Source organism: Phascolarctos cinereus, unplaced genomic scaffold (assembly GCF_003287225.1).
Source record: "Phascolarctos cinereus isolate Bilbo 61053 unplaced genomic scaffold, phaCin_HiC Scaffold_726;HRSCAF=1367, whole genome shotgun sequence".
Taxonomy (NCBI): domain Eukaryota; kingdom Metazoa; phylum Chordata; class Mammalia; order Diprotodontia; family Phascolarctidae; genus Phascolarctos; species Phascolarctos cinereus.
In genome coordinates this window covers 240,637,203-240,656,493 of record NW_027556098.1, presented here as the reverse complement: position 1 = coordinate 240,656,493, position 19,291 = coordinate 240,637,203, and the positions used below count along the sequence as shown (strand labels likewise).

Genomic DNA, 19,291 nt, shown 5'->3' with positions numbered 1-19,291 from the left:
CTAGATTTAAAAGAGTCCATTTTACTAAACCAACAAAGTCTTTTTCTGAAAAGATATCTGAAATACCTTTGACAGAAATGTAAAAATGTATATCAGATGAAATTAGCCTGAAAAACAGCTGATATGCAGCAGTTTGAGTTTGGTGGGTGAGTTTTTTTTTATAAACTTGGGGAAGAAAACTAGAAGCAGAGAAAGAATATTGATCTTTGTGGTATAATCAGCAGCTCGCAATAGAAGAATAACGGGTGAGTGAAGTTGAGATACAGATAAAAAGGGAAGTTTGAGCCAAATTGTTCATGGGATGCCATGGTAATGTGAAAAGAGGTATCACTGATGTATAATTAGGGCTTCCAACAGTTTGCATCAATAAAACACTCCTAAAAATAGGCATCTACAAAATAAATACCAGAAACCATCAAAATACTTTTAACACTCAAATTCTTTTCAAAGATGAACATTTATGTGTTTTAAAAAGAAATGATGAAAATGGGAAAATATCAAAGTGAATCCAAAATGTGCTTACCTACAGGGAACTCATATTGCATATCTAAATGCTTAAAGAATTGCTGGAGTGATAAAACCTCTGTTTCTGAGAAAGCTGATACATTACACATTAAGTAACATGACCTTTAGGACAAAGTCACCATTTGATTTTTTTTTAATATCATATATCCATGCCATGTTGATTAGCCACCTTCAATTTGAGGCTAATTTTAAAAAATGAAATCGACTGGCAATCATAAGTTAGAAACACATCACACGAGAAACTGAGTGACCAAGGGGAAATATAACTTCCCAAGGTCACACCAGCAATCCACAGCAGAGGAGGGGATAAAGAGCCTCCTAGTGCTGAGGACCAGATCCCTGCAGTAACCCCAGAGCACACACCATGAAAGCTGCTGTATTGGAGTCAAGGTGACTCACCTTTTCACTGTCTTTTAAATGTGGCATCCCGGGAGTGTTTCATTTGCCACACAATTACAATAAAAATGAACACAGTTTGACAGTTCACCAAAGTGAAAACTCTCTAAACATTCATTGTCCCTGGCAATAACAAATATCATCAACACACTCCATACTCATTCAAAAAAAAAAAAGGTACTAATAGAAATTCTAATCAATAAGATAACTGTCCATCAGATTTCTCCTACTACAATCTTATTGAGAGCTGAAAACCTTTTTTCAAGTGAAGGGAAGCAAAGAAGCTTTCCTAAACTGAGAATAAACTTTTAATAAAATTAGCTTCTCTGGTACTCCCTCATGACCCAGGTTAAGTCGTCTAAAATGAAAGACACCCCCCCCACACACACACACTCCACTCTCAGCATCCCAGATGTCTGTGACCCATATGAGAAGAGGTCCCTGTCCAAAACTGTTTTCTGGATGGCAAGGAAGGCCACATCTTCCGAAGATGCTTTCCCAAACCCCGGAGAAGAAAACAGAAACTCCTCCAGCTCTGGGGCTCACAGCCCAAAACAAATGCAATTTCTTTCTTTACTGAGCCTTTGAGCTCTTTCCCTTTCCACACACAAAACTAACTCTAGTGTGGAACAAATATACTTCGCGGATTCCAGACATTCTCCCCGAAACCATAAGAGACAAGAATTGGACTGGGGAGAGGAGTGAGGAGGAGGGAATTTGCGAGTCGCAGAAGGAAAAGAGAAAGAGAAGTTCCAAAGGCAAATCCAGAAAGAACCAACTAGCCCCAGGCGGGCGTGTGTTTGTGTTGTCTGCTTGGGGGGGCGGGAAGGACCGACAGCCACCTTCCTACACGTGCAGGCGGCCGCGAGGTTTCCACTTCTGAGCCCGCCCCCGCCCCGTTTGGGGAGCCCAGACTGCCTGGGCTAAGTGCACCGCTCCCTCGTTCTCCCCTTCGCTCTCCCTCCTCTTCCTCCTCCTCCTCCTCCTCCTATTTTTTCTCTTTCTCCTCCTCCTCCTCCTCCTCTTCTTCGTCCTTCCCGCTTCTTCCTACCTGTCTAAGGATGAAACTGGTCGAAGTGGTACTGCCATCGGATCGTTTCAACCTGCTCCTCCGGGTCGTGGTGCCTCTGGCCACCTGAACTCGACAAGATAAGAAAAAAGGGGGTGAGGGCTTGGGGAAGAAAATGGACCTGCGACTAAAGCAGCAGGGTCACTGGCCAAGGAGTGAGAGAGCTGATCATTCATCGAATCCGGATGAGCCCCAGGCAGCTCCAGGTCCAAACCCCGGACAGCCCAAGTAGCCCCCCAAGACACACACACACACACACACACACACACACACACACACACACACACACACACACACACACACACGACAAAAGGAGCCCCAAACACCCACCACATCCATTAACAAAGATTCGAAGGAGCTGGCTCAGGAGCTCCCAGCATCGGATAGGGGGGAGGTCAGCCGGCTCCTCTAGCTGAAGCAAGAGACTGAGAAAAGGAAAAGGAGGAGGAGGAGGAGGAGGAGGAGGAAGGAGGGAGGGAGGGGAGAAGAGAGGGAGGAGAAAGGGAAAAGGGGGAGGAGGTAGGGAGCGGAGGTTGCTGCTGCTGCTGCTGCTGCTTCACAGGACTGGGGTACTGCACGCCAAGAGGCAGATGGAGGTGGTTCCGAAAGCTTGCGAAGGAGGAGGTACCTGCGAGCCGGGGGAGTGCTGCCCGTCTGCAATCCCGTTCTTGGTGTAGGAGGAGGACGACGACGATGAGAGCTGAGACATGGTTTAAAGCTGCATGGCCTGCCTGCCCCTACTCACTCCTCACTCAGGACAGCTGGCTTGGCAGGGGCAAGGACTGAAGGGGAGGGCAGTGACTTCCCTCACCCCTTTAGCCTCTGGGCCCCTGGGCGCAGCGGCGGCAGCAGCCAGAGCAGCCACTGGGGCTAGCCTACCCGCCTGCCTGCCTGCCTGCCCGCGGGGCGGATGGATGGCTGTGGCTCCCGCCTCCGGTGGTACTTTTGCACGAGCAGCACCTTAAAGCTACAGAATCACTTTCTCCCGCCGAGCTAGTTGGGCTCTGGTGAGAGTGGGCACAAACTCAAGGAGCAATGTGTTGGGAAGAGGGAGAGGGGAATGGGGTTTTATCATGGATTTTGCTGCCTGATCCTACAGGAAAAAAAAAAGATTCAGACCCCCCCACCCCCACACAACCGGGCTTTCCAGAAGATGAAAGGGGCGGGGGGGGGGAAGAGGGAGATAAAAATACTGCACAATTTTACATGAGAGACAAAGGAAGCACACAGTTCATGAATCAGGGACTTGGAGATGGAGATTGGTGCAGTACAGCACACAGCTGAGAGAGCAAAGGTGTGTGGTGTGGGGGGGGGGGGTCTGCTGTACAGAAAGTATAAAAGGGCAAGGGGAAAAAGGTTTCTCTGATTTCACTCATCAGCCTTTTCTGCTGATGCATGGATTTTTGTGTATTTTTTTTTATCTGACTGATTTGTTTTGTTTTTGCAAGCCTCACTTGTTAGCCAAAAGTCACTCGCATAGTAAGCAACAATGGAACAAGCTGCCAGCCCAAACCTGTATGGGGAAGCCAATCCTGCATGAGATCACGTTGTCCTAGGAGTTTTGAAGGTCATGTTCAACCAGCTAAAGCAACCCTCGGCTACGTGCCTTTGTGTACTACATGCAAGGATGGCCATTTTCTAATGGGTGGGGTTATCCAAAATGCATGAGCAACCTTTAAGTGTCTGATTCTTGAATTAGTCTCCAAAGCACAAAGAATTGTGCTTTACTTAAAATTAAAATCACTGGAGGCGGGGACATGCTTAGCAACTGTGGGAAGCAAGGAGGTAAACTAGGCATGCTAAGAGGAGAGAAAAAGAAAAAGTAACATGAAGCCAGACATTTTTTTAAGTGCTCTGTTTTCTCATAGACTTGCAAATCTATAAATATTACATAGGAAATCCATTAAAGCAGACATAGTAGCTCAAATCACTAACCCACTCCATCTTTGTTCTTTCTGTTCACCTTGCCATCTGGGATTTCTTGATGGAATTACTGTTTGGTTTTTTTTAACAATTATGTAGCTATGTCGATGGATCAAATTACACATATTATCTGTCCATTCCTATATCTTCCTACTACCCTATTCTACCTGAATAGTCAGAGCCACCAGGGTATCAGAGATAGGAGGGGGCCTTGTCATTGTGTTCTCCTTTCAGTCATCACCAACTCTTCATGACCCCATTTAGAGTTTTTGTGGCAGATAACTGGAGTGCTTTGCCAATTCCTTCTCCAGCTTATTTTACAGATGAAGAAACTGAGGCACTGTAAAGTGACTTGTTCAGGGTCACACAGATACTAAGTATCTGAGGTCAAATTTGAACTCAGGAAGAGGAGCCTTCCTGACCTCAGGCCTGGTACTCTATCCACCTAGACACCTAGCTACCCCAGGGCCGGGGGGACCTTACCTCTTGTTACAGATGAGATTAAGGCCCACAGAAGTTTAGTGATTTATCCAAGGTTACAGAGCTAGTTAGTGGGAGACCCAGAACTAGAAACTAGGGCTCCAGATTCTTTAAAAAAAAGTATATTTTCTCTTTGTGTTATAGTGCATTACTATACTGTAATTCAATGACCCACAATATCATCAACACACTGTGACAGAGACTTGGCTAATACTGTACTAAATCCTCATTACAGCAATATAATTCATAGCTTAGTAACAAGTTATTTGAGATGCGGATGGTGATTAATATGTATAAATGTGATTTCATTGTGAGAAAACTCTTTCTAACAATACTTATCACAGTCTTTGACAGCTGCTTGAGTTACTGAAAGTTAAATGACTTACACAGGGTCACACAACCAGTATGTATCAAAGGCAGATGGATCTTCTTCATCTGAGATTCTATATCCACTACTCCAAATTGTTTGTGTATGCACAGTGTGTGTGTCTATTTGTTGAATTGTGTGTGACTATTTACTGAATTGATCACAGGATTTAGAACTGCCCAAGTTACTTTCCTTTAGAACAAATCTAACCACGTCACTCTCCTACTCAATCAACTCTAGTAGCTTCCTATTGCCTTTAGCAAATATAAGCTCCCCCACTTACCTTTTAAAGCTTTGCACAACCTGACCTCAACCTACCTTTCCAGCTTTATTGGACATTTCTCCCCCTTCCTGACACCCCAGATAATCTGGACTTCTCTGGGACACTGAGAGGTTGTAACTTGCTAGGATCACACAGCCAGTATGTTGCAGGGATGGAGCTTGAACCTAGGTCTAGGCTTTTTAGGGTTGAAGGTTGGTTCTCTAATCGCTACTCTATGCTGCCTTTCAGGAGTCACAGGATCTGGGCTCAAATCCTTCCCCTGGTGCAATATTGTGACCTTAGGCAAGTCACTCAGCTTCCTTGGGCCTCACTTTACTTACCTGTAAAATGAAAGGGTTGGACTAGATAGCCTGAGGTTCCTTCCAGTTTAGTGAAGACATTTATGAATTATGTGTTCTCTGGCCCTCATAGCATAGAAACATAGATTTAGATCATCTAGGTTTTCATGACACATAAAGAAACTAAGGCTACAGGTGATAAGGATGCAAACCCAGGTCCTCCAACTCCAAATTGTGCTCTGTCCAACCCACCTCTCAGATTTCATAAGAATGAAAAGATGGGACTGTACCACTTGATGTCTGAAGCCCCTCCCTGCTCCAACATTCTGTATTACTGTGTGCCATGGCAGAGTTCATTTGAATCTCATCTCATCATTTGACTGTGATCCTGGATATGTCCATCAGTTTCCTCAACTACAAAATGGAATTAAGAAGGCCTACTCTATCTACTTCTAAGGGTTTTTGTGAAACACAAATGTTATGATGTATTAGAAAGCACTCCACAGATTTTAAAATGCCACATAAACATTGGTTGTTAACACGCTAAAAGTTAATGGACAGTCACTGGTGGTGGTGGTGGTTTTTCCTTAAATGCAGTTATATCCATTATCTCATTTGATCCTCACCATGCCTTATGAGGTAGACATGGAAATTACAGGTAGATAGGGAATTAATACAGAAAAAAAAAATGGATTGCTCAGACAAGTTAAATTATTTAGCCAAGGTTACTGACTTGGAAAGCAGTTGCTTTGGAGAGTGTAAGTAATTATTCACATGATTAGCAAAATGCTAGCAATAAGGATCACCTCAAAATATTACTTTTAAAAGGGGCTTATTTTATCAAAAATTTTGTAACTACCATCTTTTTCCACTGTTTAATTACTAAATGCACTATGCTCTTTGTGGTAAAAGTCAAGATAGCCCTGATATGTTTGTGTTTATTTTTGAAGGTCATCAAAATTAACTAAAGTGGTAGTACTTTTTAAAGGTAAATTGTATGATACGGGGGAGGCCACAGCTAGGTGGCACAGTATGTATTTTGCACATACTTCTCCCTGTACATGCTATTTTCCTTGAGTAGAATGTAAGCTCTTTGAGGGCAGGGCTATTTCATTTTCCACTTGTATCTTCAGTGTCCAGTATAATTATTAATAAATGAATGCTGAATTGAATGCTGTCTTTCTTGTTAGCAAAAATAACAGTAGGTTGTTTCGTGCTTCTTTTCTAGTATTCTATGAGTAACTAAAAAAAATGAAACCCTCTCGCTATAATGTTTAATAAACAGATGGTGTGAAGGTACCTAGAACCCAGCGTCCTCTAAATAGATGCTATATAATGTCAGCAATGTCATTTTTCTTTTTCTATATCTTCAAGTTTGATAATTTTCCATTCAAATTTTGCTTACCTAAATTCATATAAACCATTTTTCTTATGCTCCATTTCCTGAAAAGGGAAAAAAATACTAATTCTTGGTGGATAAAGCAATACAGAACCCCCTCCATTGCCTTCATCCCAGGTTCTCAACACACTACTAATGTATTGTTGCAAGGAAACATCAGGAAAAAGCCCTCTGTCAAAAGCACATGACGGCAGATTGGTGTGTTTATTATTTGTAAAAATAAGCTTTCCCACCATAATGACATTAAGAATTACTCCCCTGGTTATTGTGGGGTTTTTAAAATGTGTTCCTTAGTAAGCAAAAACTAAGAAACAGAAAAAAAAAGTCCACACCTTTTAAATGATAAACTAAGTCACCTAAAAAAAAATCAGAATTTCTATTTGGAATATGTATAATCCAAGCAGTCAAATAGTATGAATTGACTTACAAACATTACTTTAGATTAAAAACCGTGAATATCACAGATGTTTAGGTAATTTTATGAACTGCCAAGTTAAAATTTTCAGTAGGTTTCAAATTCTCCAAAGTGGAAGAAAAAATACCCAATTTTAATTATTTTAACACCCAGGAACAAATTATATACATTAATAATAAAATTAATTTTATTATAAAGTTTCAGGAATTCTTTCTAACGTAACAAGGTTGCATATGAAAAAGCAGAAGCGATTTATTTACTCCTGATATAAAACAGGTATGTTCTTAATGCAGAAATCTTAAGTTAGACAATTCCTTTGGCAGCAAACATTTAATTATGAACAGGACTTAAAATAAATACAATACATAAGATTGTGAAGGGGAAAAATCCCTATTAATTCCTATAAACACCAAAAAAGCATGTAAAGACAGATATAACTTTTTTTACACTATCTACAATCTGGATAAGTGGATTACACAATACACATAAGAAAGGAAATGTATGCCAAATATAAATTTGTTACTTTTAATTTAAGAGGAAGTAAATACATCTGCACATGTATAAAATCCCACAAATGCTCATATACAATATTTATATACATTTCACATGTTATAAAGAACTAAATTAGTCCAAAACTGCATTAGTTTAACTCTTACTTGAATGATCCAAATTTAATGGATAGGGTAGTATTTATACTGGCTCAAAGACTATATTCAATTAAGCTTTATTCAGATATTCCAAATCATAATCACACATGAAGAACTCACACATAAACCCCAAAATAACTTTTATTAAATATTGTTTGGAAAAGTGTAAGTTTTCAAATAGTAACTATTAAGAACAGCAGCTTTTCAAATAAACTGTTTATTTTTTTAAACAGAAAAAATGTTAACAAAAAGTTAAGGTGCCATTTTAGGATACATGTGTGTATGTTTACACACATATATTTAACTTCACATAGACAGAAAATATGGAATGAAAATCAGAACGGGGCAACAAACATTAAACATTTCTCTCCAGTTATGTGTACGTAAAGTAAGACAATGATTTGGAGCAGGCTTTCAAATACGAATTTGCTTTTTCCCTCCTCTGAATGTAAACCAAGTATTGATCTCTTTTGTTCCAGGATACAGTCAGTTTGAAAAAGGAGCACATTACTAAATAATTTCTTTAACTAGATAAACAATAACAAAAAATTTGGTGAATTTACCACCAAATAATTTTTGGTACAAAGGATTATGTATGTAAAAATCACATGTAGAAATCTTGCTTCCATGCATATAACTATTTTTATTACTAAAGTTATAACCATTATTTTTCCCCAGTGTAAACATCAGTTATTCATAATCATATCTATGTATATTTTCTATTTTGTGTCATGTGAAGAAGCTGGTAAATGAGGAAGTAGTGTGCAAATTTTCAGACGGGACAACAAACCCCACAATCTTGAAATATATCACCCAACTCCTACAGTCTATAGGAACTATGAACACTATAAAACCACCTAAAATTCAGGTTTCCAGAAAACTGTCTTGGTAGTTTATTTGTCAATCCACTGCATGCTATCACTCCATATGTTCAGAATGAGGAATTAAAAGTAATATCCAATATTTTAAATGGGGTGACACAACAATGATACTTAAACCACATTTTGAAAGGTTAAAACATATTAAACAGAGGGCACATGCCATGCTTAACATACAACACTTCAAATGATTAGGGTCCCTTGACACTAAGATAGTTAACAGTGAGCCTGATTTTCTCTCCTTAGGAAGTTTCTAATCCATGTCAAGCTCCTTTTAAGGAATTATGGACACTTAACATGCAAGAGAAATCCATATGGTAGAGAGGGCATAAAATTAGGTCAGGTCTTCACTAGGGAATGGCTTTATTGGGCAAGAAGAGCCATTGTGACAATTCTCCACCTTATGGACCCCAGAAGGAAATTAAATGCTTTTCCCTAGCAAACAGAAACAAGATTTAGGGGCACTCTTTAACCTACTATTGGTAGGACTGTTCTTTAGAACCAAGTGTTTCTTTCACATTTTTCTATTTACATGGTCCTCAAACTGTAAAACAATTTTCATCTCCGAATTCGTGTTTGCTTCAACAGATAATGATGCTAGTAGCACAGTCAAAGCCAAATTTCCAGTAGTACTTTAAATGAAAAGACGTTCAAATTTTGGAATAAGAGTTTAGAAAATGCTAAACCACAATATGCAGACAAAATATTATTTAAATAGATGAAAGTGCCCTCCCAAGTACATTTTGAAAAGAAAGCTGTTTTTTTAAAGCACATCAAAGACTGACAATGCTTTAAAAAAAAAAGACTGGCTAATGTTCAAAAGGCTACTTAGTACTTGTCAAAAAATTCTACATGGAACTCTTTAAGCTAGAGTAAACTAACTCAAATTATCTTTAAGCCATCTCTGAAAAAAATCTAGCATAACTAATTACTTCAAAAACTGCTTCATGTCAAGGGGTTGGGGAGGTAAGCGAGATTTTTTGTGCTTTACTCATGGTCCTTCTGAGTTGAGAGGAAAATGGTTGTATTTTTATATCATTCTTAGATGACTCAAATCACAAGCGTTGAGCAATATACTTACGAATGTTTTCAAGACTATGCCTGGTCTGTTTTTTAAAGGAGAGGTTGCTGATGATAATTTGTTTGCTGTTGTGCAACTGAATGAGCTGGAACTGTCACAGACAAGCCTGCTACTTGAGGCAAACTGGATGTAGTGTTCTGATAAGATGACATATCCACAGACATTCCCATCTGCTGTGTGTAAGAAGCTGGAAGAGCAGCTGATTGAAGGGTAGAGTTCTGGTTCATATACGTGGGATTGGAAACTGTATCTACTCCAGTACTGAAAAGAAAGCAAAGAACAATCTCATTTCAACAATTAACCATTTCACTAAGACCAAAATGTTTTCTTATACAAAATTCCAGGCAGAAAGATCAATCATTTTGACAAAATAGTCTATCATTTTGCTGCATGGTATAGAAAGAACACTGGACAGTGTCAGGAGAACTGGCTTCCACTGCCAGCTCAGACATACAATAGCTGTGGGACCTTGGGCAAATCACTTCCCCTTTTGAGACCTCAGTTTTCACATCTATATTGAGGGAATGGGCTATACAGATGCTTTCCAAGGACCTCTGAAGTTTCTTCTAATTTAAGCATTCATTATTACTTTTCAATGATTTAGTTTTCAAAACTCAACAAGCACTTTGTTCTACAGTTAATTATTCCTACATGAAAACAACAGATTTCTTATTCTGGATGCCAGTTACTAAAAACACAAATTTTAATATTCAAAAGGAAAAAAGGAATTAGGAAAAGACAAAAGATACATACTTAATTTTTTCCTTCCAGTGATCTTAATAACTTGGAAAGCCAAGCCATGCAACTAGGGTATCATTCTATTGGCTCTGATTTTGGTCTCAGGAGGAGAAGGTGGCTGGCCTGCTAATTCTTTTTTTTTCTTTAAAAGGCCTTAAAATCTTAAATACAATCAGCTCATAAACAGCCTACCCCATACCTACCCTTTCACAGCACAGAAGGTAGCAGAATTAACATTAGGGTCATTTTATCTCTATTTCTCTGGCATATAAATGTGTTCAGAGGTAGACAAAGGTTTTAAGATCTATTCTCAGCACCAAACAACTTAAGAGAGGACTAAGTTTCATAATCTTCTAAGGACAGCCATGACCAGCAGACTACATCATACAGTAATCACAGACTGATACAAAAAAAATCACCCCTAAAACTAGAATACGGGATTATTCTCATACTTGCTAGAACCACCCCCACTAAGAGCTGCGACTTTAGAGATCTACTCCAACTCTTGTCATGTCACAGATGAATGTGAGCTCCAAAAAGGTAAAGTGACTTGCCCAGGTCCACAACTAGTTCAAGCCAGAGCCAGTATTAGCTCCTAGGTCTCTGACTTTGTATAATTTGATGTCTTTCCATTACTCCACATTTTCTCCTTAAAAAATAATTCTCACCCACCTCACCTAAGACAGAAGCAATCTCTCCTTCTGACCTATTATAGCATTTTTTTTTGGCACTAGTTCAGTGGTACTTATCACAATTTATGTTATATTATTATAGCTACACTACAGGTCTAATCTCCCAAATATAACCTTCCGAGGGCAGAGATTAGTACATGACACAGTTCCCTGTCCCAATAACTCCTAGTGCAGTACTGTATATACAGCAGTTGCTCAATAAATTAAATCAATTCAACAATTCACTTCAACAAAGGCAGTTATTAGGGGCCTTTTATGAGCAAGACACTGTTCAAGGTCCTAAGGAGACAAAGACAAAAACAAAACGTCCCTGGCCTTATGTAGCTTATGTCATCCTGGGGAGGGGACATAAAAGAGGAGGGTGCAATTTATACTTCAGTAAATACAAAGTAATTTCCCCAGAGGAAGAGAGTGTTAACATGGGGGAAAAGGGTGGGGAGGGAGAGAGAAATCAATAATGGTGTCACAAGGGGATGATGCCTGAGCTGTGCTTTGAAACATGTTAGGGATTCTATGAGGTGCATGGTAACCCACATACACAAAGGCAGAAAAAGAACATCATATACAAGAAAAATAGCTAAAAGGTCAGTCTGACTGCAATAGAAAGTAATATGAAATAAGACAAGAAAGGTAGACAGGAGTCAGATCATGGAGGTCTTTAAATGCCAAACTAATTTTTTTTTTTTAATTTTAGAGGCAACTGGGAGTCGATGAAGCTTTTTGAGTTGGGAAGGGATGGAGGAATGATATCAGATCTGTGGTTGGGTCATTTTAATTTGGGAGCTGTGTGCACAGATAGACTGAAACAGTGAAGACTGGAAATAGAGAAGCCAATTAAGATGCTATTGTAAAAGGGTAAAGGCTCTGTGAGTTGAGAGGGGGTACAGATGTTAGATGTTAATGAGACTTGGCAACTGACTGCATAAGAAAACTGATGGATAATGAAGAGCTGAAGATGACTATGTTTGCAAATCTAGATGATTAGAGTGTAATGGTTCTCCCAAAGCAAATAGGGAAGTGTGGAAAAAGGATGGGTTTGGCAGAAAATCTAAGTTCCAATTTGGATATGCTGAGTTTTAGATGCTAAGAAATGCCCTGGTGGAGATGTTCAGTAGGCAGTTGCTGGGGCTGTAGCTCATTAGAAAGATTATGACTGGATGTGTAGACTTAAGGAATGCCCACAATGAATGAAAAATTCTAAAAACTAAATAAATTTTCTCTACTATTGGTTGTACTTCAATTTATTTTTGCATTTCCAAAGGTTTCCAGTGGTGCCCAATATTACCAAAGTCCACCTTAGACTCAATTTCAAATAGGTACTAGATTATTTAAACACCAAAAATTCATTTAAAATAATCAGTTAGGAGACATAGTATTATAGAACTTAAAGAAGGAAGGAACTGCAAGATGATGTACACAACACAATTAACATTTTGGTAATAGTTTAGACAATTCTCTAATTTATGGAACCAAGACTTACTGATTTTTAGGGTACTGCACATAAAGAAGGAAAATTTATCTAACCAAAATTTTGCCTAAAAATTATAAATCAATTTGGATTAAAACAGAAAAGAAAGTGTTTTAACTACTTTTTGATTCTTTGGCTCCAAATAACTAGCCATTATAGATGCTATACTTATTACTTAGGATGGTTAAATAATAGTACTGAAGAGGACATGGTCTTGGGTTTGATGTTCATAGGGACATTGCGTTTTGTCCTGTTCCAAGATTTTAAACTACATTGACCAAAGGTAGCTATCTCACAAAAAGAATACAAATCCATAATTCCTATATAAAAAGCCAAAAACAAACAAAAACCACAAACAGGCTGTATAATTATTTAAAAAAGGGGGGGCCCTACAAAGTTAAATTCTGACAGTCTCAGAAATTAATCTATTTGAGAAAAATACCAATTTTGTCAAAAACTCACCTTAAATATGGAGTGTGAGCAGGCTGTGTTGTTACTGAGGAATTTATATTTGGAGGCAGAGATCTCAGAGGGCCAATGTGATCTGGTCCCAGACTATATCCTTGGGGAATGGTGACTTGATGAATGCCCTGAACCATGTAGTTTCCACCATGGTGTTGGCCAGGATATGCCTATTCACCAAACAAGAAACCTTTATTCAGTGGCTTCTGGGATTGTGATTTAAACAAAAAAAAAATCAATGAAACAAAAATAGTGTAGTAGTATAGGTAGTTCAAGTCTTCTACCAACCTACCTACTCAGAAGCATGTAGTATTTGATTTTGTAAGCTCTCTCAATGGAGAGCTTCCAAGTCCTAGTGCCAAGCCTATGCCTAGTTTTATTGTTGGTTTTTTTTGTAAGTGGAGGGCTGGAAGGTATTTTCTGCTGGAGTCCATCCAAGCTGCCTCTTGTTAGAAAAAAGACTTGCTGACAAGCCACACAAAACTGCACTCCCTCAAAGGGAAGAAAGGACCATCACTTCTTTTCAGTCTTTATGCCAGTAGAACTGAATGCCTGTGCTGTGACTTACAGAGCCCCTCCCTTCCAAAAAAGAAGCTAACAAAGTAATGATGTCAGTTATAGATAGGAAGAAGACCCATACAGATGATTTCTCTCCAACCTTTTCCTTCTTTTCTTCTACTAACCAGACATTCAATCTAGAATGAAAACAACTAGCACAACTTAACAGCTGAAGGTGAAGGTTTCTACTTTTATTAAAATTGGCAATAATTAAGCCATAAGGTATTTTAGCTAAACAGTTGTTGTGGGGTTTTTTAATTTAGTTTTGTTTTGTTAATCCAATTTTAGAGGGAAAAACTCCTTGAAGGAGATTATCTGTTGCATACAGCATTCTGCACAAGTATCTGTGCTTAATAAGTAGCAAATAATGATTATTCTCTCTTCAATTCTAAATTTGCCTATTTAAAAAAAAATTTTACTTTCCCCCAAGTACATGTAAAAACAATCATTAACTTTTTTTTAAATTTTGAGTTCTAATTCTTCCTTCCTTCCTTCCCCCTCACTGAGATAGTAAGCAACCTGATATGGATTATACATGGGCAATCATGTAAAACATATTAGTTATTTTGTGGAAGAAAACTTGAACCAAAAATATAAAAAAGAAAGAGAAAATGAAAAACATTATGCTTTGGTCTGCACTCACACTCAATCAGTTCTTTCTCTGTAGGTAGATGGCATTTTTCATCATGAGTCCTTTAGGATTGTCTTAGATCATTGTATTGCTGAAAAAAGCCAAGTCATTCACAGTTGTTCATCATCTAATATTGCTGTTATTGTGCACAATGATCTCCTGGTTCTGCTCACTTCACTTGCTTCAGTTCATGTAAGTCTTTCCAGGTTTTTCTGAAATCCACCTGCTTATCATTTATTATAGCACAATAGTATTCCACTACAATCACATACTACAACTTGTTTAGCCATTCTCCAAACGATGGGCATTCCCTCAATTTCCGATTCTCTGCCACCAAAAAAAAAGCTGCTATACCCTTGAACAAATGGATCCTTTTTCTAAATTTGCCTATTCTTGCTACAAGAGATTGCACCTGCAAAATATTTTTAACTTTTAAAATTAATGTTGGTTTAAATTATACTTCTGTATCAAATGAGAATCTTTAAGTGCAACTCCTTCATTTCCACAGCAATCATTCAACAACCCATCAAGAGCAAGCTGAGATTGCAAAATGGATTTCTTCTACACTGCTGCCACATACATATAACACACACACACAAATATAACTAATGGTGTCACCTCAACTGCGTTTCATACAGAAATAAACATGTGTGTATGTATTTTGGAAATTAGAATACACAGATAAAGGTAGTGAAATAACAGGGCCCTTTGAGCATCTTTGATATTCTTTTGCAAAAACACTCCTGGAATGCAGTGTGGAGAGGGAACAGCACCTTTTACAGGGCAATGTGGCAAATCAAATTTGTAGAAGGTTGTCTTTAAAAAATTTATTTGTGCTTAGAAAAATCTGGAAACAAAATCAGTACTATAGCTAAACACAAAAGCTAGACTGGAAACATTCCTTTTCAGGGATTGATGGTTACAAAGATGATATACGGTTTTATCCAACAATAGTGTAGACAACTCTGTCTGTTTATTAGATGTTTTCGGGTTTTTATTTTTTGGCGAGAAAACTGGGGTTAAATGACTTGCCCACAGTCACAAAGCTAGTAAGTGTCAAATGTCAGGTCTCAAAGCGGATGTGAACTCAAGGGCCGGTGCTCTATCTACTGTGCCACCTAGCTGTCCCTGACAACTCTGCTTTGTTCCATTTTTCTAACAGCAGCAAGCATCATCTTTGAAAAACAATTATGATACAGAATAAGCTTCAACTGCCTTTTGCACCCAGAACTTTTCAACATTTTCAAAAACTGAGAGCATGACATATTGGTTAAGTACATTTTCTATGATGTGGCAGTTACCATAGTAACTATTCTTTTTTCACTAAACAATTAATAGTCATGTAAAACACACCTAAATTATGTACCTACATTCTACCTTTTCTCCTTAATGATGTCTGAACGAGACTTCCATTTTTGTTTTGGTAAAATATGTAACCTATATGTTCCAAAACATTTATAGTAGCGGTCTCTGTGGTGTCAAAGAATGGGAAATTGAGGGAGTGGCTAAACAAGTTGTGGTATATGATTGCGATGAAATACCACTACACTGTAAGAAATGACAAGCAGGTTGATTTTAGAAAAACATGGGAAGACTTACACAAAATTATGGAAAGTAAAACGCACAGAACCAAGAAAAATGTTAGATACAGTAACAGCAATATTATTCAAAGAATAATTGTGAACAACCAAGCTATTCTGAATATTACAAATATTCCAAATAAACTACAAAGGCCTATGAAGCAAGATGCTATCTACCTCTAGAGAAAGAACTGAAAAACAGAAGTTTGCTTAGTATGGTCTTACATATCTCTATATCTGTGTCAAACAGTAGTTTTCTCTAGTGCAAGGTGGGGAAGGAGGGAACAGCTTGGAACTTAAAATTTTTTTTGTTTAGAAACCACACATACTTTGTCCATCCAAGGTCACTCTGAATGTAATTACTAAACTTATTTGTTTGAAAAGGCTTTAAAAGGGGGTTAATTATTTTATGTGGCTGGTAGAATCAGGCTCATCACTTTATAGTCATACAACTTATTTTTTTTACTCCACACTGTGTGAACAAGTTTAATGATTTTAAAACTTTGTTTATTTTGGTCTTTATTTATTTATTTGCAGGCCAAGAAAAGCTCACAATTATCCTGGTCCATCAATATAATTCACAAATACACAAAGACTGTGTTTGTGCAACAATTACATTTAATAAATCAAAAGAGTCTATCACTTTCTACATTTAAAATCTGTTTTAAGTTAGAAAACTAATATGCATTCATGAAATCTTAATATCTAATGCTAAATTTAAAAACTGTATGTAGTTAGTACAATTTAACACTGCAAGGGATAGTCTTAATACTCAGCCTGCCTTTAAAACCAAAACAAAATCCCATAGCAAATAGGTGACCCCCTCCCAAGGTATACTCACTTGTACTGGGACACCAGCTGATGTAGGTGGATAATGTGCTGGAGGATGGAGCTTTGAGTAGACTGAATACACAGGTGCTTCATTCACCAACTTGTTGTATAATTCCAAAGCTTCTAGGACTTTTACATTCAATTCAGATAATTCTGAATGTTTCCTATTTTAGAAAAAAGACAAAAGGTGCTTTATGTCCTTACTTCATCTGCTAGACAATTTATTTTTAAAACTTAACACAGTTAAAAAAGTATTAACTTAAAAAAAGAATCAGTAAGGAAATAGGGAGAAAAAATAACTCATCCACAATTTTCAGTTCTTAAAATATCTAATTCTGAAGAACATTTTGTGCCTTAAAATTGTAGTCTATCATAACATAATATTTAGATGGAGGCATGATTTAATAATATCATAGCAAACTCCTAAGAGAGAGCAATCAATTTATCCTTCTTACATCACAAATATTTGAAATAATATATAACAGATGTTAGGTAACAATTCTATTAGGAACAACAATGATTTGATGGTTTAATAAAGACCTCCTGGTCTTGATTATAGATCCCACTACAGAGCAGAACAGAATGAGCCTTGATCCTTGGTATGAAATGAAATACATGTGAAATGAAAATACACTTATAAATTTTCATTTATTAATAACTATTAGTGGTATGACATAACCTATATCAAACTGTTTACCACTTTAGGGACAAAGAGGGAAAGGAGGCAGGGGAGAAATTTGGAATTCAAAATTTAAAAAAAATGTTAAAAATTATCATTATGTGTAATTGGAAAAAATAAAATACTATTAAAAAACTATTAGTGGTGTGAAGAAGATAAACATCACCTCTAAAATAAGGGATTAATTTTGATAATGCAGGTGAAAATAAGACCCTAAGTAAATGAATCTACTAACTGTTCTTTGTTCTTCATGAATAGCAAGAGGTTTCTTTTTCTTTCTTTAGGTGGAAAAATGGGAATACATAAAATTCCTACTGTAACCAAATCCTCAAATGTGGACAGTTTTGATTCTAAACTTAACAGTCAAATCCAGTCTTATTTGGGGCAGATTCTTTTCTTACTCTAGGGAAACTAGCTCCCCTTTTAACATTCATTTTAATGTAAAAATGGGGTAATTTTCTTTGTATTACAATAACCTAAGCAGTCCAAAAATTTTTCAATTCTTAAAATGACCAACTTTTAAGACTATTTGTGCTTTTAAAAACTCTCACATTATTTTTGCAATGGAATTTACAACCCTAGTTTTTTTAACGATGGCTTTAGGGAGCCCAGGATTTGCCTGATCCTAGACAAACAGTCCAATTTCAAAAAAAATTTGGGGCAAATCAAGATCTTACCAGACATACATATGTGCACATGCACATGTGTGAACAAACACACACACACACACATGTAATTAACAAATAATTTGGATTACTTTCTTCTAAAGCAAAGAGTAAATTAATTTAGGTATCCTACCCAAGTTAACTTATCATGCTACCTTCACTCAAAGCATTAGTGTCCATCACAACTGTTGTGAGTGAATTTCCACAAGTATATGTAAATTTCATAGACTGCAAGGGTTTCCAGAAGTTCTTTTGCCACTAACCCATATGGCTACTTTTGTATCTCTAGAAACATTAGTAAAAATGATCTATACACAAGCAAGAATAATAAAAATTAATCATGTTTGCAAAAAGCTTCCTTTACAACAACCTCAGAAGGTATTATTAAATGCAATAACCTATAAAACATGCTTTTCAAATCTTACAGAACTACATGTGTACTACATATTATTATTGTTCATGGATTTTAAGAAAAACATTTTACTCATAATATAAAATGGAGCTTTAAAGGCTCTCCTCAAGAGATTTCTCTCTTCCATAAATATTTTTGAAGACTCTGCAACAGAAATGATGAGATTATTTTGTTCTCAACAATCTGCTAATATTTGTTTATCAAAGGTATTCCTAAGCTTCATGGAAGATGTCAAGCATAAGTTCCAAATGGGAAAAAAGTTCCCTGTTGATGACATGGTTCTCCAAACTGTCCTATATGCAAATGATTGTATACAACTTCACTGTAAACTACCATTATTCCTTAGCAAAATTCACAGTATTGTAAAAGAGCTTATTCTAATGACTTACATACTAAAAACAAAGTGAATGAGAAATACACACTGTCCAATACATACCTTTCTTCATGGAGTTATGATATAAACTGGTTACTAAAGGATAAGACTTGAGGATTGAAGGTGAAGAAGCAGAAATGAACAAGGTAGGTCAGTGAGATGACAGACCCAAGTAAAATCAAGGGCAAATATAGGGGAATAGTGGCAAATAAGTATGATGGCAGAATGAAGTTGGTTGCATTCTTTCCCAAACAACTGATCTAAATCTTCACTGAACTTATTTTTCTAGTCTGCACCACTTCTTTACATTATAACATAATTTCTCCTTCTTGCTCCCATCCTACAATTATATTACTTACATAGGATGCCCACTACCACATTCCCAGGGCTAAAATTCACATTAACTTCCTTTAGGATGGCTTATTCTAAATGCCCTTCAACAGGTTCAAAATACAGCTTCT

General features: G+C 37.3%; 2 protein-coding genes across 4 annotated transcripts in view; both read right to left on the bottom strand.

Annotated features, from left to right (window-relative positions):
* Window positions 1-3,085, bottom strand: part of CACNB4 (calcium voltage-gated channel auxiliary subunit beta 4) — a 334,518-nt gene extending 331,433 nt beyond the window's left edge. The window contains exons 1-2 of the mRNA XM_020970344.2: window positions 2,619-3,085; window positions 1,973-2,056 (exon numbers count right to left, since the gene is read on the bottom strand). Coding sequence (XP_020826003.1) covers window positions 1,973-2,056; window positions 2,619-2,699 — 165 coding nt within the window. The 5' untranslated portion in view covers window positions 2,700-3,085. The remainder of the gene's footprint in view (window positions 1-1,972; window positions 2,057-2,618) is intronic.
* Window positions 3,086-7,369: 4,284 nt separating this feature from the next.
* STAM2 (signal transducing adaptor molecule 2) overlaps window positions 7,370-19,291 on the bottom strand; it is a 48,928-nt gene continuing 37,006 nt past the window's right edge. For all 3 annotated transcript variants that reach the window (XM_020970340.2, XM_020970339.2, XM_078147033.1), the window contains exons 12-14: window positions 16,712-16,865; window positions 13,102-13,271; window positions 7,370-10,002 (exon numbers count right to left, since the gene is read on the bottom strand). In XM_020970340.2, coding sequence (XP_020825999.1) covers window positions 9,774-10,002; window positions 13,102-13,271; window positions 16,712-16,865 — 553 coding nt within the window. In that variant the 3' untranslated portion in view covers window positions 7,370-9,773. The remainder of the gene's footprint in view (window positions 10,003-13,101; window positions 13,272-16,711; window positions 16,866-19,291) is intronic.